This window comes from Notothenia rossii (assembly GCF_949606895.1).
Source record: "Notothenia rossii genome assembly, chromosome: 9".
Classification (NCBI taxonomy): domain Eukaryota; kingdom Metazoa; phylum Chordata; class Actinopteri; order Perciformes; family Nototheniidae; genus Notothenia; species Notothenia rossii.
This window is the reverse complement of record NC_136907.1, coordinates 54,233,912-54,258,292: the sequence shown is the minus strand read 5'-3', so window position 1 is coordinate 54,258,292 and position 24,381 is coordinate 54,233,912. Positions and strand designations below refer to the sequence as shown.

General features: G+C 39.0%; 3 protein-coding genes across 9 annotated transcripts in view; 2 read left to right on the top strand and 1 right to left on the bottom strand.

Moving 5' to 3' along the window:
- LOC307019275 (abl interactor 1-like) overlaps positions 1-1,587 on the bottom strand; it is a 32,510-nt gene extending 30,923 nt beyond the window's left edge. For all 3 annotated transcript variants that reach the window (XM_079650036.1, XM_079650038.1, XM_079650037.1), the window contains exon 1: positions 1,455-1,587. In XM_079650036.1, the coding sequence (XP_079506162.1) occupies positions 1,455-1,571 (117 nt within the window). In that variant the 5' untranslated portion in view covers positions 1,572-1,587. The remainder of the gene's footprint in view (positions 1-1,454) is intronic.
- A 77-nt stretch (positions 1,588-1,664) lies between these two features.
- On the top strand, positions 1,665-10,486 carry LOC307019274 (acyl-CoA-binding domain-containing protein 5-B-like). 5 transcript variants are annotated; one of them, XM_079650031.1, is made up of 15 exons: positions 1,710-1,804; positions 2,544-2,676; positions 2,931-3,054; positions 4,042-4,165; positions 4,494-4,566; positions 4,869-5,019; positions 5,182-5,220; positions 5,579-5,797; positions 6,962-7,177; positions 7,358-7,449; positions 8,398-8,581; positions 8,708-8,916; positions 9,047-9,097; positions 9,522-9,637; positions 9,720-10,486. In XM_079650031.1, the coding sequence occupies exons 3-15, from the start codon at positions 2,970-2,972 to the stop codon at positions 9,730-9,732; spliced, it is 1,572 nt and encodes a 523-aa protein (XP_079506157.1). In that variant the 5' UTR covers positions 1,710-1,804; positions 2,544-2,676; positions 2,931-2,969; the 3' UTR covers positions 9,733-10,486. The 5 variants fall into 5 exon arrangements, with proteins under 5 accessions (XP_079506158.1, XP_079506157.1, XP_079506159.1 ...); XM_079650032.1 differs by lacking the exon at positions 2,544-2,676 and having other exon boundaries at positions 1,665-1,804; XM_079650033.1 differs by lacking the exons at positions 1,710-1,804; positions 5,579-5,797 and having other exon boundaries at positions 1,864-2,676.
- Positions 10,487-10,778: 292 nt separating this feature from the next.
- yme1l1b (YME1-like 1b) lies at positions 10,779-24,364 on the top strand. Its single transcript, XM_079649424.1, has 18 exons — positions 10,779-10,981; positions 11,581-11,715; positions 12,731-12,908; positions 13,598-13,687; positions 13,920-14,029; positions 14,793-14,943; positions 15,032-15,115; positions 15,714-15,887; positions 15,999-16,151; positions 17,812-17,944; positions 18,753-18,815; positions 19,080-19,192; positions 20,298-20,453; positions 20,585-20,736; positions 21,078-21,204; positions 21,378-21,451; positions 22,071-22,157; positions 22,245-24,364. The coding sequence occupies exons 1-18, from the start codon at positions 10,949-10,951 to the stop codon at positions 22,386-22,388; spliced, it is 2,157 nt and encodes a 718-aa protein (XP_079505550.1). The 5' UTR covers positions 10,779-10,948; the 3' UTR covers positions 22,389-24,364.
- The last annotated feature ends 17 nt before the right edge of the window (positions 24,365-24,381 follow it).

Here is a 24,381-nt window from a genome sequence, read left to right as displayed (position 1 = left end):
AACTGTGAGACCTAAATATAATGTCATAACAGCAATACCTTTGAGCTTAATATTAAAGTTATCGGGTAACTTTCTGCACAATAATACAGTATATAAGCAGTGTAACCTGCATTGCTTTCTCACCACCAGAATCAATAAAAAAGACCATGCTGGAGCACAGTAGGGTTTCTGTCAACAGACGCTGCTGTTCACACTTCATCATTTAACCTAGTGATGATATATGTTAGCTCACACTCCACTTCAACTGAAACAATTCTCACTGTGGCAATGTAACAGAGCGATGGGATTTATTGTGAGGAACTCTTCTGGCTAGAAATCTTCCAAATTGTTTCAATATTTTATACGCGCTAGGCCATGAATCAATGAGATTTTGTCCGATCGAGACCCCCAAGAAGACCCCCAATCTGGAAAATGTTGGTGTTTGCTGCTACACGTATAACATTATTTTGAAGGTGTATTACCCTTTTTAAAACAGTTCCTTACATTAAATAAATAGATCACTAATCAAACGTGTTCACACTGTGCTTCTGATTCATACTTTCCCTAACCCTGATTTAGCATTCAATCCTAATATGCAAAAAGCAGCAGACGCCTGCAACTCAATGCATTTGATTACAAGCAAATGATCCATTAACATGATCTGGAGCCATGTTGTCAGCACTGTAGCAGCAAACACATGATATGTCTGCATCATGAGCAGCTTTACTACACATCTAGGTCGTTTCCCCCTAGAAGTCTATTAATAATATAATGATACACTAATTATAAACAACGTACAGATCCTAATGTTAATGGATAATGGGAAATCGTTATAGCATGACTAGTGAGTAGGGTAGTAGTAGTATGGTCTGTACTAAACATGCTACAGTTAAACCCAGTTTATAGGGACTAATGGTATGTTTCTAAATGCTTTTCGAGGGTAATAACACACATATTTTTCACGAGTAAAAATGTCTCTTTAAAGATTTCATTGGCGGTGTTTGCTTTATAACGCCGTTATGTGGACCAAACGCCTGTCATGCAAAAAAGGAAAATGAACGCTAATGTCGAAATGTATAAAAATGCAGGGGGGAATATTATTTTGTCAGAGTTACCTATCAGAGAATGTGACAAAACCACTTGGTCATAACAACGACACACCCTCTGTAAGCCCCCAGCAGCCTTCAACACACAGCCTTTAAATGTGAGCACGTCTCCGGTAAACCGCAAGGACTAGCTAAAAAAGAGAAAATACCGAAATGCAGCCATGCCTGATAACACTGCACTAAGCCACGACTGAATTATTATACCGGGAGAAAAGGCCACTACGTGTAGATAGCGGTTTTAAGGATCCCTTTCGTTAGGACCAGCATTTCCTGTCCCTGTGGTTTTACTCACTTCTACTACAGCACCGCAGACACGACGGAGAGAGCGGATACAATTACCACATTTAACGGTGGTTGGGTATCTCTTACCTGAACATAATTGTTTTCACAGTATTCCGCAACCTTGGACAGGTTCTGGTAGCTTTCCACAAGCGCTCTTTTACCGGCAGGGATTTCCTCCTCTAATAGCATTTGTAGCTCTGCCATCTTACATCCCTTTGCATTTCTCTCCTCTCTCTGTCCTTTTCATTGAGGCGAGGCGGTGATGCTCTGGTGTGTCGCTGAGAGAGGGGCTCCCCCGCCTGGCATTGTGGGGCCGCTGGCCTCCGATTCACAACAGCCTGTGACAAATGGCAGCTACGTCACAAACGTCGGCCGGTGATTGGCCGAGAGGCCGAGGAGAAGAGTAACAGACCAATGACATTTCACCATGATGACGTGTGAGTCCATAAAAACTAATGTTATAATAATAGCATTAATTATAATGTGTTTTTCTATTATTGGCATGACATTTTTCATATAATTATTTTAAAATAATTTGTGTAAAATAATTTCTTGCAGAACTTTATGTATTTTTCTTTTCATGGCTTAATCATATTGTATGTTGCATTGTGTCACTGAGGAAGAGTGTATACCTGGTCAATTGAAGATAATTTCATAGTAACACAACGATAACTTACACCAACATTTTCATCACATATGTCCTTTAAATAGTCATCACAATTAATAAACTTAAGTTGAATATATGTATCCTAATAACATTTTGGAAGCCTTGAACATGGTATAAACAGAACAGTACTAGCCTATTACATTATTAATGACTTTGTTTAAACTGTGGTAATTTGTATCAAATAAAAAGATAACATTTTACAATAAAACTTCTACACTACCGTTTATGTATCAACCTACATAATACCCACAGAGGACTCAACATTTAAAGTGCACAACTAAAATTGAAATATGTACTTAAGTCCGTGTAGTGTATTTCAACATATGGTGTGTTAACATATTTTACTGTTATGCTTACTCTACAAGAAAAAACCTCACGACACTACATTTCCCATAAACCACCGCGGTTTAAATCCCGGCACAGAGGGGTTTGTGGGACATGACGGATTCAACGTCACGTTTTAAACACATTTCCCAGAAGCTTTGTTTCATAAAAACTACATTTCCCAGATATTTTCAGTTTTCAAGACGTTGACAGCTTGGCTCATCCTTGACCCGAGTCGGAATTGGCTTTCTGCTACATATTGCAGATAAACACCGGGCTAATGGAATAATTAGAGCACCGGCGAATATGATCTTTGTGGTGAGTGTCTATCAAATCAAACACATCAGGAATCCTTCATGTTAAAGCATAATATAGTGTATTCTCGCTGAACCGACAAGGGCTAATTAGACCAGATTTATCCGAACATCTCCCAGGTTACAGAGGAAACAGTCTTCCTCCTTAGATAACACAAGTGGCAACCAGCTGCAGTGATGTCAAATTGTGTGCAAGTGTCCCTCCCTGTTGACGTTTTGCACTATTTCCTCATTAATTGCTTTATATTTATGTTCAAGATGTGAGGACTCCTTCATTTCCTACTATTGGGACTCAGCATGGCGGAGGAGGAGGAGGACAGACACAGCCTGGAGGCGAAATTTGTAGCAGCAGTTAAAGTGATCCGGAGTTTGCCTGAAGATGGTGAGGACTTATTTTGTTACTGTGTCCAATTCTATGAATGAAGGGTTCTATTTTGAGTTATTTGCTGTATGTTGTGTCGGTGCTTGTTTGTGTGTAAACACTACAGGTGATTGACCTACATGCAGAGCTCCTGTCTGGCCCTCTATTGACAAAGCTGCTATAAGGATAAGAGCTGATTAACTGTACATGTAGTTTCTCAATAACAACTCCTGTAGCGCGTGTTGTGTCTCAGAAAAAAAAAATGTCAAGCTGCCTTGCAAATCTGTTTTTTCTTTTGTGTTGGAAATTATTTTTTGAGCAATAATACTGGAAAACAGAAGAAAAAAAGGGATGCTGGAAGTCGGAACTAATGTCTTACGACGCTGGTTGGTTTCAATTAAAAGGTTGTCCAAGGGAACAAGTGTATAGGCTGTATGCCATGAGTTCTGCCAAACTTTTGATCTGCATATTTTACCTGACTCTAGTACATTTACTCAACTACCATATTAAAGGGGCCATATTATGCTAATTTGTATGTTGTGCCTCTACTATGACATGTTTACATGCTTACATTTTCTAAAAGGTCTTTATTTTTCTCAAACTTCTCACACTCTGTGTCAAACCAGAGCCCAGTCTGTTGTGATCGGTCAAACACTTAGAGATGTCCCGCCCCATAGGCTATTGAGTACAATGTGTTGGAGCGCTAGCCAATAGAAGTGTGAGTGTTAAGTAGTGATGTCACTATGTTACAGAAGAAAACAAACAAGTCAAATGGAGAAGTTTCATGCAGGGGGGGAGTATGTGGGAGATAAATTCCCTCTGGAGGGAACTTTAGGGATTTTAGCCTTTGCAGACCATTTACATGCACAAAAACCTATTTAATTAACCCACTTGTAAAAAAATGCCTAAAGTCTAATGTTTGAATATATTAATGTATGTATATTCTAATAGATAGGGATAAGCTAAAAACATGAATTAACATCTTTTATAATTCTATTCATTTCTCAGGTCCGTTCCAGCCCTCTGATGACATGTTGCTGATGTTCTGCAGTTACTATAAGCAGGCCACCTTAGGGCCATGCGACATCCCCAGGCCTCATGGATTCTGGGACTCTCATGGAAAAGAAAAATGGTACTTATATTGATTTAATTAAGAGGTACTGCTCATGCCACACAGTAGAATGACAGTTTGTGTATTTTGCATGTTATACACTATCATTTTATACTATCAGTCTCACTTCCTGTTTATTTGCAAAGGGGCTTAACAAGCCTGAAATACCAATTCTCCAACGTCATAGCTCATTTAAAAAACATTTGCTACTGCAAAATGGTGTGGGTATATCTCATGGATAATCCTGCCGTAAAATACAGCTTTTAATAGTTTAGTGAGTTTTTTCCAAAATTGAACATCGCTGCAACTGCATATGTTTAGTCTTTCAGTGTTCACTTTGTGTTACCAGGGATGCATGGAGCTCTTTAGGAAATATGACAAAGGAGGAAGCCATGAAGAATTATATTGAGGATATCCAGATGGTAAGTCCATTAAAAAAAAAAAACTCAAATTGAAAAAAGGCAACATTCATTACTGTACACACCTCTCCTTACGTTGATTTCATGACATATTGTAGTGGGAAAAGTGTGCGGCCCTATCACCCTGTATCTATTTATAATATGTAATTATATAGGCGGACCATTTCTCTGGGTCTATAAGGCTACTTTTCCTTCTCTTCCTTACTTTTTTCTGGTGCCTTATTGAAAGTGTTGCTTGTGTTTTTGTGACAATTTGAAACTCTGCATATTTGAGCTTTACAGTTATTACTTTTGTGTGTTTTCAGATTTTGGAGACCATCCCAATCTCAGATGAAGTGTCCGACCTGGTGCAGAAGCTGGGCAACTTCTACACAGACGGAGAAAGAGAAGAAGGAGAAGCTGAAGATCATGAGGTGGACAGCAGACCCTTCACCAGGCCTTTTGCAAATCATGCAGGTAGTGTACAAAATCAGCCATGCCATGATGAAAGCAGAATACCATCCATGGAGAGCACGGCTGCCCGAGTGATACGTAGCACTGCTATTCATCCTCTTTGTTAGACACACAGATGACATCTTTTTAAATTCTGAGCCTGTCTTACTTGTGTTTTATCACTAGATGAGCTGAACAGGCAGCTTAAGAAGCCGACAATGGAAGGCAAGTCTTTGGTGTTTGCAGTAGCTCTAGAGTTGATAGATCCCATAGTACAAGGTTATTTTAACCTAATTAAGTTGCTTTCATTGTTTAATATAATAGCTCAAAAGTGATAAGTGTACATTGTCCTTGGATTTAACCCGAGGAAGTGTAAGAAATAAAAAAATGTAAATGAAAGAAGTGTGTAATTTGTGACGTATGTGCTGTAGTTGGTCAGTGTGTTGGCTTTTTGCTTGGCGTAGATGTTGTCGGAGCCGTGGTCCGTCCACTGTGTGTACTGTCTCTGTTTGGTGTAGAGTAACATTGTGTGATGTAATACTTTGATAAAGACTTAATCAATAGTGTTTCCCTCATCGTTCAGGCTATGGGGATCTGTGGGATGATATACAGAACGTCCATGAAAATGACAGCACTGTTCATGGCTTAAGTGTCAGTAGCGAGGAGGCATGGGGGAGCAAGGAAAATAGTGAAGTGGAGAGAAATGAGGAAAGTAGTGATTGGAGGAAAAGTGAGGAAGAGGATAATGGAGATGAAGAAGACAATACAGAGGACGAAGACGAGGAGGGGCAGGAGGAAAAAGGTACTGTCTCTAGCTGTAGCGTTTTTGTGATGTGAAATGTGCTGTGTTCTTAGTGAATCGTTTTTACGTTATGGGTGGAGATATTCTCTGTTTTTTAATATTTCCCTTTACGAACGCAATGCCTGATAAATATTATTCATCTGTTCATTAGAGCTCCAATGAGTTTACCAAGAGCACATCAATGTTTGACTGGGTAACATGTTTCTTCATTAACTCGTACAGATAGAGAATCAGATAAATCAAAATCCGTTTAATTGTTGATTCGATTTTCACAAACAAGAAATGTCCTTTTTTTTTTACAGCACTTAAACAAAGAAAGATAAATTAAAGGGGCCCTATTATGCTTTTTGAATTGTCCCTTTCCTGTAGTGTGTTGTAAAGTTGTTTGTGTATATAAATGAATCCCAAAGTTTCTCTTTCACACATTCTGAAAGGAATTACGAAGACATACTTTATCAAATAAGTTTAATATCTGAATCAAGATCAAAGGGTTGTGCCATTTCAGAACAACTTATTTTGTGTAGAAATATGCAAGTGTATCCCACATTCATCGTTACTACCAGAAATACTCACAAGTGTACCCAAATGTGTGTATCACGCCGCAGTGGAAAATAGTCCCTTACAATTATACAGTTTACCCTTGTAACAAATGTTACTTTTGAACATATGTTAAAAGTGTCTGACCCCGATTGTTTTAGCAATCTACTTCGCCTTGTTGTGAAAGTCATTTGAATATTTGTGACCTATTTGCAACCTTAAACAATCTCCGAATAATGCTACGTTTTTATGTAGCACATTTGAATTATTAACGTTTGCACTACTTTCTTTTAATTGTCCTCTTTATTCTTAATTTAAGTAGTGGTAGCAAAATAACTTTATTTTATTTTTTTATAACATTTTGTCTACAATGACAGTGACACATTTGAATGCATTTCAAGGGTGTAAGATGTACATAGTGTCCTTTGAAAGCAAATGAATATGATGTATTATCCCTGTGTATCCATTCATATAAACAAGAACAGCCTTTCCATAAGATTCAATAAAGTATTTTTTACCAAATACATCCACGGCAAGTTATGGCAAGACACAGGGCTTATTAAAAAAGAACTGCACCTTTTTCTCACTGCATGTGTCATACTCTTTCTCTTTTTTTTACTGTCTAAGGTTGGAGGCCTGACCCGACGCTGCTGATGGTGAACAAGAGGTGGAAGTCTGACACCAGGGGTTCCAGCAGCAGCATGGAGCCCAGCGTGTGCTCCTTCACCAACGGGACACACAGCTCCCTCAACAGCGAGGTGGAGGAGGAGGAGCTGGCCTGCTCCATAGAGCCCTCCATTGAACAGTATAACTCCTACATGCACTTTAATGGACACCAGAGTGGTAAGATGAAACTCTAATGCAAAAGGTGTACATATTTTTTAATAATACTATACATTTCAACCTGTCGCAGCAGCAAAAGTATTACAACAATTACAAAAAATATGATTGTTATAAATGTTATGTTTTTGATGTAGATGAACAGTGAACAATTATATTATTTGATATATTTTCCATGTTCAGGTCATAGTGAAGTAGTTCCTGAGAAGAACCGCCGGTCAACAGACTCGGACGAGGAATTCTGTGACTCAATGGAGCATCTGGCCATGGAAGAGGTGAGGTGTCCCTTCTCAATAGTATGCACCACATTAAATAATTACTTTTACCATTTTAGAAAATGTGCCTATTCTCTTTCTTTACAAAATGTAGATGGTCAAAACCAATGAGCTCATCTATCAGTACCTCAGCTCAACACATGACTACAGGAAATCATTGCGAAATGGAAACATTCTGAAGTAATAGTCCAGTACAAAAAAATATATAACAGAGAAATGTATCTATAAGGATGCTTAAGGATACTTGATAATTTGACAATTACATTGTGTTCCCTTAGTAAGGCAAGACCCTGAAAGATGTCAACACTGAGGCATTTACCAGGTGGACTAAGTTAAGTTCCTTAGGGTTCAGGGCTTAATGCTTTAGGGGTGATCATTGAGATTTGGCCCTCTAGTTTGCCAATGCCATATGTTTTTTTTAGCTGTTGGAGCTGGAAACAACTAAACGCTGAACTTTTTAAGGCAACCATAATGTTAAAATGAACTCTTATAAATAAAAACACAGTAGGAAAATGTTTAAGTGGTTAGACGAAGAAAAGGAGAGCCCAGACCGGACAACAGTGTTGTAGATGCCTGCCCCACCCTAAAGCATATGCTACTGTATCTTCTCTTCTACTCTAAATGAGACCATTATTTATAAAATAAACATCCTGCTGTATCAACTAAGTCTTAAAACCATCAATTGAGACTATTAACTCATTAGGAAAACATTGACTGAGGTAATAAATCAAGTAAGAAGTAGGGCCATTTTCTCATAGAATTCTATGCAAAAATCAGAGGAGCTGCCCCCTGCTGGCTATTAGAAAAACACATGGTTAGGGAACATTGGCTTCACTTTTCAGACCAAGAGTGTGCCGCTTGGTTCTGAACTTTTACCATTATTATTATTATTATTATCATTATTAAGACCACACAAACCGTGCCTGACCTTTATTTGTTCCTACTAAGGGCCTGTCAACGTCAAGAATACGCTCCTCTGGATCAGCAGCTGTCCCAGTGAGGCAAAGGGATCATTGGTTTGAGAGCAACACGACCCTGAATGCAGGAGAGGATCAAGTGCTCATGGGAGATTCTTACTTTAAAGAAGGGATTAGTGCAAGCAACACCACTTCCTTGTCAAGAAGAGGGAGAGGTGAGACTGTCGACTGTGATTCATACTTACACTGTAACATACCTTCCTCCTAAAATGTCAAGGCATAAGACACCATCAAATTAAGCGCTCATTCACAAGCGTTAAGATATCTTTTTTTTACTCCAGGTTCACCGTTGCCAGGGACTCCCTGCGATTCTCAGCATTCTGCCAGTGTAGATGCTGTTTGTTGTTGTGTGTCACATAGCAGATATCCTGTCTGCGTTGCCAGGGAAAACATCAACGAGCAAATAGCTACCGCTCTGCTGAGGCTGCAGCATGACATGTCCAGGGTGTTGCACAGGCTGCACGCTCTGGAGGCGCTGACGGTGTCAAAGGTGAGAAACCAGTGTGGGTGTTACCCACAGTGTGTACTGAAATGTATCATTGTTTATGACTGTCTCCATGACAATTTATCATAGATTTATTCATAGATGTAAATGTTTTTCTTGTTCTTGCATTTTAAAGTCAAGATCATCTTCGCCAAAGCAGGAGGACGCCCTGGCAGGAGCACAAAAGGTTTTTAGCATCGTATTTTAAAGGGGACCCTATTGTGCTTTTGAGGGTTTCCCTATCCTGTAGTGTGTATTATAGATTGTTGTGCTTGTCTGCAAAGGCTAAAATCACAAAGTTCCTTCCAGAGGGAGTTTCCCTCCCACATAGTCCACTGGACTCCTTTGTTTACGTAACATAATGCCATCACTTTGTAAGACTCACACTTCTATTGGCTAGCTAGCGGGACATCTCTAAGCAGTTGACCAATCAAAAACGCAGCAGCAAAGGCAGTATGAGAAAAATAAAGAGCTGTTTGCACATTGAAGCATGTAAACATGTCACAGTAGAGACACAACATGCAAATATTAACCCGAAAATGAGCACATAGGGCTGTTTTTATGACAAAGTTGTATCCAATCAGAAAACAATGGATTTTTTCTATTTACAGTTCTTAAGACCAGCTTGGTGGCCTTTTGACTTCTCTCCACTCACTGTGGTGTTTACTACACTCTGGCCTGTGGTTGCCCATTGGTTCGTCCAGGTTTACTTACAACGCAGGAAAAGGTGAGGAAAATGCTGATCAAAATCATCGCAAATTACTTTTGCTTTATAGGCGTTTTAAATGTTTTATCTTTTCTCCTCACAGGAAAATCGCCTGAATTCTCTGACCTCAATCAAACAACTTGACGCTGGGATGAAATCGTTGCACTTTTGATGCGTTGTGGCTTTGTAAGTCACCACAACAGACAGGGTATAATGAGGGCAGCATTAGAAATGGAAAGCCACCTTGAATAAATTATTGGTCATATATTGATGTAAAAGGAGACTCTGCAATTTAGTGTAGCATTTTGACTTCCTGGATACTTTTGAGGTGTTTAAAATGTGTGCATTATAAAACTGGCACATTAACAGTGAGCGTAGCATTAGGCAGTGATATTATTTATGAAATGTAGTCCAGATCACCAATAACTCAACATATAAATAACTTGCATCAACATGATCATACAGTAGCTGTGGACAGTAATCTATGACCCATAGTCATGCCAGTTATTTTATTTATTGCACATTTTATTTTGTTTATTTCATGTTTTTGTCAAACTGTTTTTTTCTAATTTCTAAGGACTTTTGTATGTATTGTTCAAATATAGACATTTAAGGTGCATTTCTTTTTAGACCAAATTAACATTCATTTGTAAAATTCTATATTTATTTTATCGCTTCAGTGCAATTCTATCCTACACATAAAGTGAGGAACAGAGTAAGGACAATCCATATATTTATTTGTGTTTCTTGTCAGCTGTAAACTGAAAATGAAACATTCTCTGTTAAAGCAAAGATGTGGTGCTTTTTAAATATACTGTACATATAAACATAGGACATTTTAATGCAATAAAATCATTATATGAAAAAGCAGAGTGGATCTTTGATGTTATTATAATATGTTCAATATGCAGCATAAGTTGTTGCTACTTCTGAAAAGGTGGAGTTGACTGTCTGTATAAACTGAGATTGAATATATAGCATATTTTTTTACATTAAAAAAGAATTGCATCATTAAAATTGTAGATAAACTAAAGGAGAATAAGCAAGATTTCAACAGGGATGCAAATCATGTCACAACGGTCACAACGCTATGGTTACAACCAGCGCCATATAGACTTCTATCTATATGGCGCTGGTTACAACGGTTACAACCTACAGTCTATGGTTACAACACGTGAGACGTCATATCCGGTTTATTTTCGGCTCTGTCCCTGAAGTTCGCAGTTTGATTTGTTATGCCTGTGAAGTAAAACAAACACGGCCCTTTAACTCCGGGACAGAGGAATACCTTGTGTAGTATAACAGGCATCGTGTACCAGCGAGAATTCAAACATGTTTTCTCTGTCAATGACAGTCCAACCACAGGTAAGAAAGCAGGAAGCTTTAGGCCAAGCTAACGTTAGCATTGTTGTTGTTTTGGTTGTGGAGTTCAGCATGCTAGCGAGCTAAATTAACCTTCGCTTGTTCTCTCATTAGCCAGACTGCTCTCGACCTCTTGTTGTTTTAAAGAGATACTTTATCGTCAGGGGACATTGTGTCACTATTGTTTTCTGTATATTTACCTAAAATAAACGGAAGTAAAGATTATGAGGTCGGTTGAGAGAAGTTTTAGCTAGCTAACACTTCAGTTCTGTGTCCTTAGCTGCCAGATGGAGAAACTGCGTCAATGAGCGACATGTTTGACTACTGGTGATTTTATAATCTATTAAATCAGCAGTTCAATCAACATATCTACTGATTCGCGATAATCACCTTTATACGGCTAACGTTACCTTATTTAGAACTAACCTAAGCTAGTAGCGTGTAAGCTTTTGGTTACATCATGTTGGTTTTATAACGCCATCCAGCTGATGTACCTGTGTGGCTACCTACTGTCTAAGTCATTGATCTACCTAAGTGTGTGTGTAATGATGTTTTGTATAATAGCCCACCTTTTCTGACTGTTGGATTACATGTGATGACAGGTGACATTACCTCTAAGCCACCTCATCAATGTCCTCCACTCCATGAAAAGCTCAGTGGGTAGCAGCCTCAGTGCCTCGTGCAGACCCAGAACTCACAAGGAACATGCCTCAGACTCAGAGCTACGGGGCACAGAGGTAAAGCATTGTTTCCTGTCCCCCCTTTTTCAATACTTTTTATTTAACTGCTTATTTCATTCACATAATGCACTTTGCTCAAAGTATACACTCATATTTTGTACATATCCTATAGGCAAATCTCAACCAAGATACAAGAAGAAGAGTACACATTTTTAACAAAAGGCTGTTCCTGAGTAACTTTGAGAGGAATATCATTGGATTCAATTACACAACTTTATATCTCAATTTAGGAAATTGTTATGTTACAGCAGCATGTAAACAAGGCATTGCACATGAATTAAAAATAAACGTAACAAGTAAATATATATTAACAGGGAAAGATATATATCTGAAGAATATATCTCAATAGAATACACAATATCTCAATATAATACGCAATATAAATATACAGTACAAGTTAGTAAACACTATATTCGGCCACAAACATTTTAACTTAGGGTACTACTTACTAGTGCTGCTCAATTAATCGTATTTTAATCGCAATTACGATTTTGGTTTGCAACGATTACGAAAACAGCGTAATCAAAATAAAACGATTTTTTCTTTTTAATTATTATTATTTATTTTTTGTGGGTTTTTCAGTTGAATTATACTTAAAGTTCAGGGTAATCAACTGTTAAAAACATACTGTTAAATTTTATTTTTCAATAAATGGATAATCAACAATCGTGATATCAATTATTGACGCAAATTATGATTTTTGCCATAATCGAGCACCCCTACTACTTACTTTATGCAAGTCAGCTATGTAACTTCAGTGTTTTAATTAAATGTACATATTTTTTATTACATATTTATATGTATATACATTTATACAAAATATATATATATATATATTCAATATATGAATGATTTAGGGTGATTGACAGTAGAGACCGGTTAAGAAAATAGCTGATAGCATAGCAATAGCATAGCTTCCATAATAGATTTCATGGATCGGTCCATGGATCTGTTGCCGCAGAGCAACATCCAATCTCATCCTCCAAAGTGTATAATGTTCATATGTTTGCAGCCCATGTTGAACCTGCGTGAGCTCGGCCTATCAGACCTGGGAGCGCAGCAGCTGGAGGAGCTGGTGAACAGTGCGTTACCACGCCTGAGTCCACAGGAGGCGCCACTTCCATTGGACGGACAGACGGCGTGGAGGACGTCACATCTCTCTACACACTCATTTTACCACAACAAACATGGTGAGAATGCTCATGTTTTGTCATTAACAGGCCTCCTATAGTGTACAATGCACCACCCACAGGAAAAGTATGTCGCATTTAGGGGGGAACTATTCCTAAATTAGTTTTCATTCGTGTATATATTTATCTGCAACTATTGCACCTAAATGTTATTGTTGGCTTACAAAGAGCCCTCAAGTCTGCATATGGTTTTCTTTATGGATTCCCCCATGTTGCTACGACATGATTCTACAGTAGCCCGGAAAGGACAAACCTTTTTCTGGCTCTAGAAAGGGCCTTTTATGTTTTGATGTTACCTGAAGGCCACTTAAGGTTCTCTTTCTGATTGGATAGAGATGGTGAGCTGACGGGTATACAGTTGCTCACAATATACCACCTCACTGCTAGATGCCACTAAATCTCACACAATGGACCTTTAAACAGTTGTGGCTGGTGCTTTTGCTAACCCATCATCATTCCTATATCAAAGTAACATGCCAGGACCTCACACACTTTCTATTGATTGCTAGAATATCAGAGTTCTAGTGAGTGAAGGTGGTGGTAAACATCAGTCTCAACATTGTGATGTCTCTGCTTTAGCTTAGATACTAGTTAGTAGTTTTAACAAGCAACCAGGGCCTCTGTTACCACTTTTTCTTAAAGGTTAATTATGCCAGGGATAACAGTTCAACCTTGTCCTCTGTTTGCAGGCTTCTCAGGTGGTGCAATGCCCATTTCTTCTTCCAGGCAGCACCTTTCACCTCTCCAGTCTGTCTGCTTAGAGCTGAAACACTGGCCAGGTAACTATGGATCAATATGTTATAGTTTATTAATAATCGAAAACATTGCATTCAGTTGCTAATGAATTACCTTTACAACAATATAGCGTTACTGAGAGAAAAACTCATATTCCATTTAATCATCAATGTTATCTATTATTACTTATTTTTATATTTACAATGTTTACGCTCATCTAGGTTATATATATATCAGCTGTTGAAATGATTGGCTCATGCTTACTGTATATTTCAGTGTGGGTCCCCACCAGAGGCTTTAAAACGTTAAAGAGCAAAACCAGACGACTGCAGTTAGGCTTAGACCGGCCCCTGGAGTCTGAGGGGTTCACCCCCACCTTTATGAAGGTATGTGCATAGAGTTGTTGTTAAGAAGATTAAACAAGTCCTTAAACATGCTATCGATATTATCTAAAGAGTCTCTATTATGCTTTTTGTGTTTTTCCCTTTTCCTGTAATGTGTTCTAGTTTGTGTGTATGCAAATAGTCTGCAAAGGCTGAATTACCAAAGTTCCCTCCAGGGGGAGTTCCTCTCCCACCCCCCAGCCCCCCCTGCCTGAATCACCTCTATTGGACCCCTTTGTTTACTTCTGTAAAATAGTGAAATCATTATGTCACACTCGCGCTTCTATTGGCTATCGCTCCAACACATTGTACGTGATAGGCTTAGGGGAGGGACCTCTCAAGTGCTTGACCAATCACAACAGAGCCGGCCAGGTAACCAATCAGAGCAGACTGGGCTCTGGTTTCAGACAGAGGGTGAAAAGAGGGCAAAAGTAAAGACATTTTTTGAACATGAAAGCATGGAAACATTTCACAGTAGAGTAACAAAATATGAACCTAAAAATGAGTATAATGGGGCCTCTGCTTTAATCAGCACCAACATTTCTTTAAACAACTATCATATGTTACCTAAGATATTGACAGCAGCTGCCTGTTTAAGAAGCCTCCAGCAGTTCTATATTTAAAACATAAAGGCATAGAGGGTGCCCTTAAAGTGTTCAGGCCTGAAGAGTGAGTCCAGTGTCATAGCCTTGAGAGCTAGAGTTTAATAATGGTACAATATTCGGGCTTTGGGAATGCTGCTAACCAACCCTACCTCGTACTACAGGGTTTCCTGACACGAGACAAGGGGGTTGAAATTGAGAGTCTAGACAGCCTGATTAGGATAAAGAACATACCGGATGGACAGCAGGATTCTTTCAAGAGGGGCTTCGCTGAGGGTTTCCTGAAAGCCCAAACCCTGACACAGCGCTCACAAGGCAAGTTCAACATACACAGTCACTTAAACGTCACTTAAACGTTTGTATTATGAATCATTAAACAATTTTTCTCTCTCTCTCTTTTCAGACTCCCTCAGGAGGACTCGTCTCATCCTGCTGGTGCTGCTTTTTGCTGGGCTTTACGGTCTCTCCAAGACCCCCTTCGTATCGGGTAAACGCTCCGTTTTTAAAATGCATGAAATCTACTCCCAACAAGTCATTTTGAAGGAAAAACGAATTAAAGTTGCATGGTGCATATTTGACTGTTGCCGCAGCTCTCACTGCGGGGAACAAACATTTTAAAACTCCTTTTGCAAAGATCCCAAAAAAAACAAAGAGCACTCTGACACACCCACAAAGAAGCAACAAATCAAAGAGCACTCACTCTGAGCCAAAAAATACATGACCCAATTCATTGGACCACTGGCCACCCCATAGGCGGCACATTTGAGATCGGCCAAATTGTTATTCCAAACATCAGTATTGCTGCAGATTGAGACGTTTGTTGCATCGCTATTTAAATATGAATCTTTATTTTAAAGCTCATCATTTCAACTAACTCATCTATGCATCGAGCGTGTATCATCCCCTACAAGAAGGCTTGTTATGAGTGAGTCATGCTCTATGCAGACGACAACACATTCTAATCTGCAGCATTAGGCACTAATATTCCCAATAAACCCTCAGTGAGAGCCAGCGAGTGTTTGTGTGACCTCATTAACCCTGTCATGCAGTGTGATTTCAAACTTTAATCTAACCGTTTTTGACAGTACGGTTCCGAACCACAGCAGGCTTGGACTCAGCTGTGGACCCGGTCGCGGTGAAGAACGTGACGTTCGAGCACGTCAAAGGGATTGAGGAAGCTAAGAACGAGCTGCAGGAGGTGGTGGAGTTCCTGAAAAACCCCGATAAGTTCACGGTCTTGGGAGGAAAGCTGCCAAAAGGTACCGGCAACTTTGTCATTGTCTTATCTCTATGAGAGTGTGGTCTCAATTTAGGGCAGCATTCTTGTGTCTTTCTCTCATTCTTCCTCCTCCTCTTTTTCTCTTCTTCAGGTGTTCTTCTGGTCGGCCCTCCTGGGACTGGAAAGACTCTCCTGGCCAGAGCGGTGGCTGGAGAGGCCGATGTGCCGTTTTACTACGCCTCTGGGTCTGAATTTGACGAGATGTTCGTTGGAGTGGGAGCCAGCCGCATCAGGAATCTTTTCAGTAAGCACTTTTTTTTCAAGTGTTTTAATATCAAAAGCAACATTTTCCCTCTCTTTTCCTTAGTAGGAAACCTCTGGAGTGTGTAAAATGCACTTCTTCTGATTAGAGAGGGCAGCATTATTGAGGCCATTCATTTGTATTAATGTGCTAGGTTATGCTCCTGTTGTGTCAGTCGGAGAGAACAGAGACAATAACACTGTTTCCGCCAGACCAGGGCTGAGAGGGCGTCCACCCGGAGAGCGGGGGGCGGGGCTTGAATTTGGAATCGAGCCATCCCTTATGATACTATCTCTTTACGTTAGTGAGCCGGATCATTTGGCTCGGCTCTCTTAAAGCGCCGGCTCTTTCGGCTCCCAAGCGGCTCTTCATTTTACCACAGTTAACCAGGGAGCCTCAGTTTCGCTGCTGCGAGTCTCCGGCGCTCGCAGTTCATGCGCCGTGCTCCAGTAGCACCCCCCGGTTCATCACGTCCAAATCGCGCATGTTCCGTGTTGCTCTGTGGCAGGTACCGCTAGGGTTGCCAAAAAAACATGACATTTCAAGAGATTTAAAAAATTAAATAAATGTTTTAAGTAGAACAGAATAAGTTTTAATTATTTTATTGAACAATTATTTGTTTCATTGAAGAACGAAAACAGGAATGTTGAGTTAAATATTACTCATCCCCCCCAACCCCACTCCTTAAAATAATTAACAAAAATGCACCCCCCATCCAAAAATCCCCACAAAATCCCATTCAAAATGTTAAATGAAAAGAGCCCTTCTTCCTCCAAAAAGTCCCATTAAACATGCAAATCTTCCTTCAAGCAATCCTCTGCATTTTTGCTAAACCCTTTCAGTCAACGGGCTCTTCCTGGGCCTCATCAACATCCAACTCTGAGTCTTCCTCTTCAGTGTCACTGTCCAGCCTTGTTGAGGATAGCTCTGTGTCAGGTTCAAACAGCCTTAGGTTTGCCCGAATGCCAACCAGTTTTTCCACTCTCACATTTGTGAGCCTGTTGCGAAACCTTTGTGTGGTCTCAATAGCCATGCAGTAAGCAGTGTGCTATGGCATGGATATTCAAGTGTACTTGAATGGCATCTGTTTGTTTTAGTCAAGATTATGCTAAAATATACTTTCTCCAACTATGTTTAAGTTCCATATGAAGAGCCAACCTTCAATTTTGAAAATACCCAGTTTATTCCCATGGAAAGTTTCCATCTTTGAAAATTCCCAGAATTTTGCAACCCTAGGTACCGCCGATGTTGGGGTAACGATCTTCAATACTCCCACTAGACTCCTTTGCCCCTCCAACAGAGGGATGTCCTTGTCCTTTTTCCTTTTCGTCATTTCAACCGATAAAGACTCTCAATCTTCTCTCGAATTATTAATTCAAATGACAGCAAGACGCCCCCCTGGCGGAAACACTGCAATAACACAAGCAACCATTTATTTCAGCGACTCCGATTTGAAATGTGCATGTTTTTTTTTCTGAGATAAAATGCAAATGTCCACAGAAATTACCAAGAGAAGTTGAGGAAGGGACAAGGTGATCGTGCTACACAAAATAACAAGACTACACATGACTTATTCTGCCATCTTAAACAAAACACAAGCAAAAGACTGCTTTGAATTTTGTGAGACATGTGTTGATTTCAATATTTGTCTCACTGCTTCCAGGGGAGGCTAAAGCCAACGCTCCCTGTGTGATCTTCATCGATGAGCTGGACAGCGTGGGGGGGAAGAGGATCGAGTCTCCCATGCACCCTTACTCTAGACAGACTATTAACCAACTGCTTGCTGAGATGGATGGGTAATTACTTACATTATCTGAGGAATTTTTACAGTTTGACATTGTTAAATACAAAATATTTGACAATATGGTGTTTTTGCAAGGCCTCAAAGATATAGAAACATCCAATCTAAAATATGTTTTATTGATAATTGTAATGGTCACAAACATATAGGCCCTACCTGCCTGGACATACAGAGTTGGTTTCAATGTTACATGTGCTCTGTCAATTGGCATCTTTAAAATAACAATAATGACCATGCTCTTCTGCCACTGTCTGGACGTCTATAACAACAGGTTTATCCCATACCACTCAGCAAAGAAGTTCACTTTTTAAAGCATTTTTAAGCTAGCTAAAGATGTTACTATGTTGCATCATATCTGTAACTTGTTGGCAGAAGTGAGTCCTTCCAACCCCCCCTTGTCAAGGTTGCATAGCAACAGGGTAACACATATAATTTCATTAGCCTCGTGTTTTTTTCCTCACGCAAAGATACTGTGAAAAGGTATTAGACGTCATAGCTGTGGTATATGGTTATATTATACCATGACTTAGAACCAATCAGATTGCTTGATTCGAGCTACCCATGTCATAAGTAGTTTTATATATAGCAATGTATTATAAATTAACAATTTATTAAAAAAAAACACTATAAACATTTATAATCACACGTTACATTACATGTTTGGTTTCCTTGGGAATAAATGAAGTAGTTCATGTTGTTAAAAATATGAATTGGTGAGATTTATAAATTGCTGTGGTGAGCACAAAGCAAGAGGAGAGCTACTGTGCTCCAAACATTGACCTCCCTGTCATATTATTTTGTAGGTTTAAACCAAATGAAGGTGTGATCATCATCGGAGCGACCAACTTCCCGGAGGCTTTGGATAAGTATGTTTACTTCTGTGTCTCCTGCTATAATCAGAATCAGGTTTATTACCAGGTAGGTTGACACGTATAAGGAATTTGACTTTATGTCATGGTGCATACATAAAAGTAAAAAAAAATAGAGCTTCCAATGTTGTGGATTACAACCCTCAGAACTTTCCTTGTCAACAACAAAGACTGTAACCCTGAGGGTGCTTCTGTTGCAGTGACCCAGATTGTATGCTAACACAGTTTCAATATTTTACTGACAAGCTGATTATTTTGTAGCGCTCTGATCCGCCCAGGACGCTTTGACATGCAGGTGACCGTCCCCAAACCAGACGTGAGAGGACGCACGGAGATCATCAACTGGTATCTGAGGAAGATCAAAGTGGATCCAGGTGTGGAAGCAGCATCTGCTTATCAAAACATTATTTTGGTCAAATGATGGTCTATGTTATTTTAAGATAGAGCCCTGATTGTTTGTATGCCTTGGTTTGGTTGTCCTGACACCCTGAACAAACAGAACAGAGCTAAGGATTTGAATCGATAATGTTTTATTGATACCGATTCCATTATCTTTTCCTCTTACAAATTAGATTCTTCATCAATTTCTTTATTGATTCCTGATAAAATTTGTGTTGAAAAAGAGTACATACATGCAGGCTAACCTTTTCACAATTGTCCAAAATATATTTTTAAACTATTGTGAAGTCATTGTAAAACAAACAATTAAAATGATAAGTAAATAAATTATGAATTTTTGTTTAAATATTTGCTTAGAATAAAAAAAAGATATACGCATCAGTATGTATCTTAATGGAACCTCCGTTAAAGCTAGCTGTTAGCTCCATGCTAGCTTTACCTAGCGCTAGCTGTAGCAATTTGTTGTATCAAAATGTATGAGGGGAAAAATAGGGTTAGCCCACGATTATTAGCGCCAAACTTAGAGGGATTTTTCTCTTTTTCTCTTCCATTTCATTTCATTTGTATTTGTTCCGTTCATGGTATGCACAACTTAATGTATAACAATTATTTACAAAACATGTCTCTATAAACACACCGTACCCGGAAAGGAGCAGGGAGAAGAAAATAATCTTATATTACCTGCCCCTTTCTAAAATAAAAATTGAAATAGATGGTCTGTCCTTCATATTTTCTTATTCACAGCCAATCATAACAGTATCGTAGGAAAATAAGAGAAACACAAAAACTTACAAAAAAAATACTGAGTTCCCACTTGACAGTTAACGGAAATAAACACAACAAAAAATCAACAACCCCAAAACATCACATGTACAAGGTAAAGTTCACATCCTTGTGCATACACAACAATGTTCAATTGAGAGTGAACAACAAGGAACCGGTTCTCAACTTCCTTCCTTACACAGGACTAGCATTCTTTGAACCTGACATAACAGGCTGAATGTTTGCCATTTCCTTTCCTTTAACAGTAACCTGGAGTGATGCCCTTGACTGTTACTGATAACCTTGCTCTCTCTGCAGCTATTGAAGCCAACATTATTGCCCGGGGCACAGTGGGCTTCTCTGGCGCTGACCTGGAAAATCTGGTCAACCAGGCGGCCCTGAAGGCAGCAGTTGATGGCAAAGACATGGTCACCCTGAAGGAGCTGGAGTTTGCTAAGGACAAAATCCTCATGGGTGAGTTATGAGGGAGCTTTAATAGGTACCAAAGAAAGACTGTGTTTACCTGCAATACTGCAACAATCACTCATTGAAATCATGTTGAGAATGTGGCAATAAAGTCATTTAATGATTCTCTTTTCTTCAAGGCCCTGAGAGAAAGAGTGCTCAAATAGACAAGAAGAACAAGACTATCACTGCGTACCATGAATCAGGCCATGCGATCGTCGCCTACTTCACCAAAGATGCCATGCCCATTAACAAGGCGACCATCATGCCCAGAGGCCACAGCCTGGGACATGTAAGAAAACAACTTTTATACTAAATGGTTTCAATTAATTATAATCTAATAAGTCTGTTGAACTGGGCCAACCAGGTGCAATGATGTTCACTGGCACATTCAATCACTTGTTAGCAACTGCTTTTTTTATGACACATATGACTCAGGGGGGTATATACTGAACAGTGTTGTCTTATTTTGGTGACCTACCCAAAGACTTTGAACCTGAAGTGCTAAAATGCTAACTAATTTCTGGGTTTTAGGACTCCTTCCTGCACCACTCTATTGACTCTTATCTTTTTAAAGTTGTATATCCTTTCAACCCCTAAATTATTTCCTTCTCCCATGCTCATCGATGTCAGGTCTCGATGCTCCCGGAGAACGATCGCTGGAGTGAGACTCGCTCTCAGCTGCTGGCCCAGATGGACGTCAGTATGGGCGGCCGTGTAGCAGAGGAGATCATATTTGGCAATGAGTACATCACAACTGGTAGGGAATAGTCGATGATGATGATGATGATGATGATGATGATGATGATAGTAGTAGTAGTAGTAGTAGTAGTAGTAGTAGTAGTAGTAGTAGTAGTAGTAGTGTAATTCTCTTCATTTGAATTCAGGTGTTTTTTTACTTTAAAATGAAACGTCTAATTTCTTCCTCTCCAGGTGCTTCAAGCGACTTCGATAGTGCCACAAAGATCGCTAAGATGATGGTGACCAGATTCGGAATGTGTGAAAAGGTAGGGGACTTGAGGAGAAAAGGCCTGTCGTTCTATTTCTACCGCACATGATTTGCAACGTTCAGTATTTGAGCTCAATATATCTTGACCAAACTCTCAGAATACAGGCTTTTTGATGAGTGTTTTTTTTATTGTTTTTAATAGGGCTGCACAATTTGGAAAAAACAACTCATTGCGATTATTTTGACTGATATTTTAATTGCGATATGATTTGTAATATTGGATGAATTGATCATTTTGAATCAATCAGATTTTAACTATCATTTAAAAGAAATATGAAAATGATTCAGGAGAGATTTTAACAGAAGATCTGTACCAAATAAATGTGTGTTTAGTTATGTCCATAGAATAAGATGTATAGACTGGGATAACTCTACAGCACCACAATACTTATTTGAATATGGCACTAGTTTGTTTGTGATTTTGATAACATTGCAATTCATTTTACTGCTCTAGTTTTTAAATGTAATTTGTTAATGTTGTACTTTTTTAAAATTCCTTTTAAGCACTTTGAATTGCACTGCTTTTAACAATGTGCTATATAAATAAACATGCATTTTCTTGCTTTTGCTGTCATTCTATTCCCATTAACACATGTGTTTGCCCTTCCTGTCCCCAGCTGGGTGTGATGACCTACAGCGACATGACGGCCCAGAGCCCGGAGACACAAGCCGCTGTGGAGAACGAAGTCAGGGTGATATTAAAGGTCTGTGTAATCTTTCTTTATACAACTTAACGATTAAGCTGTTGTCAAACCTTTTTTCTCACCATAATTCCCTTTCGCCGTCTCCAGGACTCTTACGAGCGTGCCAGAGCCCTGCTGAAGTCTCATGCCAAAGAGCACAAAAACCTGGCCGAGGCTCTGCTCCTGTACGAGACGCTCGACGTCAAAGACATCCAGCTGGTCCTGGAGGGCAAGACCCTGGAGACCAGATGAAACAAGGACAGCGCCAATCAGAGGGTAGCATCAGAGCAGTGGGAAGGGGGCGGGTTTTAAGCACTCAGGGGTCATGGAAAGAGGAAAAGACTCAATTCATGAATCGGAGAAGTAAAAACTCATGGTCTGCATTCACAAAGTCTCTAGACAAGTGATGATGTACGGCTGTAATTTCTTCATGCTGTCACGTCTGCGTAATCTCAACATTATTTCCAGATAGGTCGTTTAGTGGTGTTGCACTTTAATAGGACTTTCCTGCTGCTGTTAGTTCACTATATGTGACGAAGGCTCACAGGTGAAATGCTTAATGATAAGGAAGTTGCTCAGGTCACTTCATCCTTCAGTGGTAGGACATATGTGAATGTAAGGCTGCATCAAAAGCTTATTGTCATTATCAAATATTTTGCTGATTATTCCCTGGATTTATCGTTCTTGTCTGTAAGGCTTGCTATCGTTAAAAGAAAATGATGATACCAATCGTTTTTTGATTTGGGTAAAATGCCACCACCATACATTTTTCTTCGATTGTTTTCACTGAAAATGCTTCAATACTACTTGGAACTAGGTTATTTCAGGGTTATTTTCTAATAAAATGTTAGAAACATTTTGATCCCAGATAATCAAAGTCAACAGTGACATCTTTAAATGGCTTGTTTAGTAAGTCCAAACCCAAAACATATTTAATTTGGCGAAAAGCAGGAAATCTACAGACATGGAAGTCTGAAAAAAAAGCATTTTCTGCTTCTTTTTTTTGCCTGTAAAATGACTTGTGTGGTTAATGCATTATCAAGCAATTAACTTGATTGACGGAATCATTTTTCGACATCGCGTTAATTGTTAAAAAGGGATTTGAAATGTGGTCAAATTCTGTTCAGCCTGGTCTCTTAAAATGCCTATACCGCCGATGAGAAATACTGAGCGGTTTTTATCTTAAACACAAATAACTACTTGATAATCATTGCAACCAGTCTTTATGAAATCGCAACCCCTATTTAGTTGTCTTATATAAATGTTTTGTGTCTAGTATTTCCATTTGGTATAACACCTTTATGTGCGTGTCTCAATTTGGGCACCAAAAAGTGTCACAATGGGGTGCTTCACTTTGTCTTACCATCAGACTCTAAGTATCTTGGATCATAAATCATGTATATATTCCCTTCTGTTTATGTCACTTAATCTTATTTTTAAATGTGGCCTTTTGGGGAAGGACTTTAGCGTAATTGTATGTATTTCCTTACTAGGTCTGACAAGTTAAACCATAGCGTCTAAACACGTTAGGTAAAGTGTAAACCTTCAAATGCACTTCTGCACTCTATTATTTGTATTTATGCTGTGAAAAAATGTTTGATCATCTGAAAAAGCATGCACCAAATACAAGCTGTTTATGTAGTGATAAAGCATTGGGATTTTAGGATTTAAACTTGTAATGCTCAAACCTAATTTATTTAAATAATAGAGTTAGGCTTCCAAAAAGCCTCTGAAGAATATCAGTGTTTCTTGTAATTTCCAATGAGTTAATGAAAACCTCTTAATCTTTTAATTACTGAGAAAAACAACAGTAAGTTATCAGTTTATTGTCCATTGGCTTCTCTTGTCGTTAATTTGAGGCAGAGACATGTTAAATGTCCCAATGTGGAGTCAATACAGCAGTGTATGATTAGCGTTATCTACCATTTTATTGAAAGTATAGCTTTTGTCAAAATGACCACCAGCATATGTACTTTATAGTGTTGCCCTTTTCACTTTCTTTCTTCATTTGACTTTCTTTCTTCAGTTTACTGGCTTTTTTATCCATGTTTAGCTGTATATATGATGTGTTGATGTTGAGAACATTGTACATAGATGTATAGCAATGCTTTTATGCTGTACACATTGAATGGCTCTGCTGTTGATTGACACAATCTCTCAACATTCTGATGGCAATGGTTGATGAATTGTTTGTGCACCTGAAATAAATAAAAAGAAGCCCAAAAGAAGATGTTGGTGTGTACTT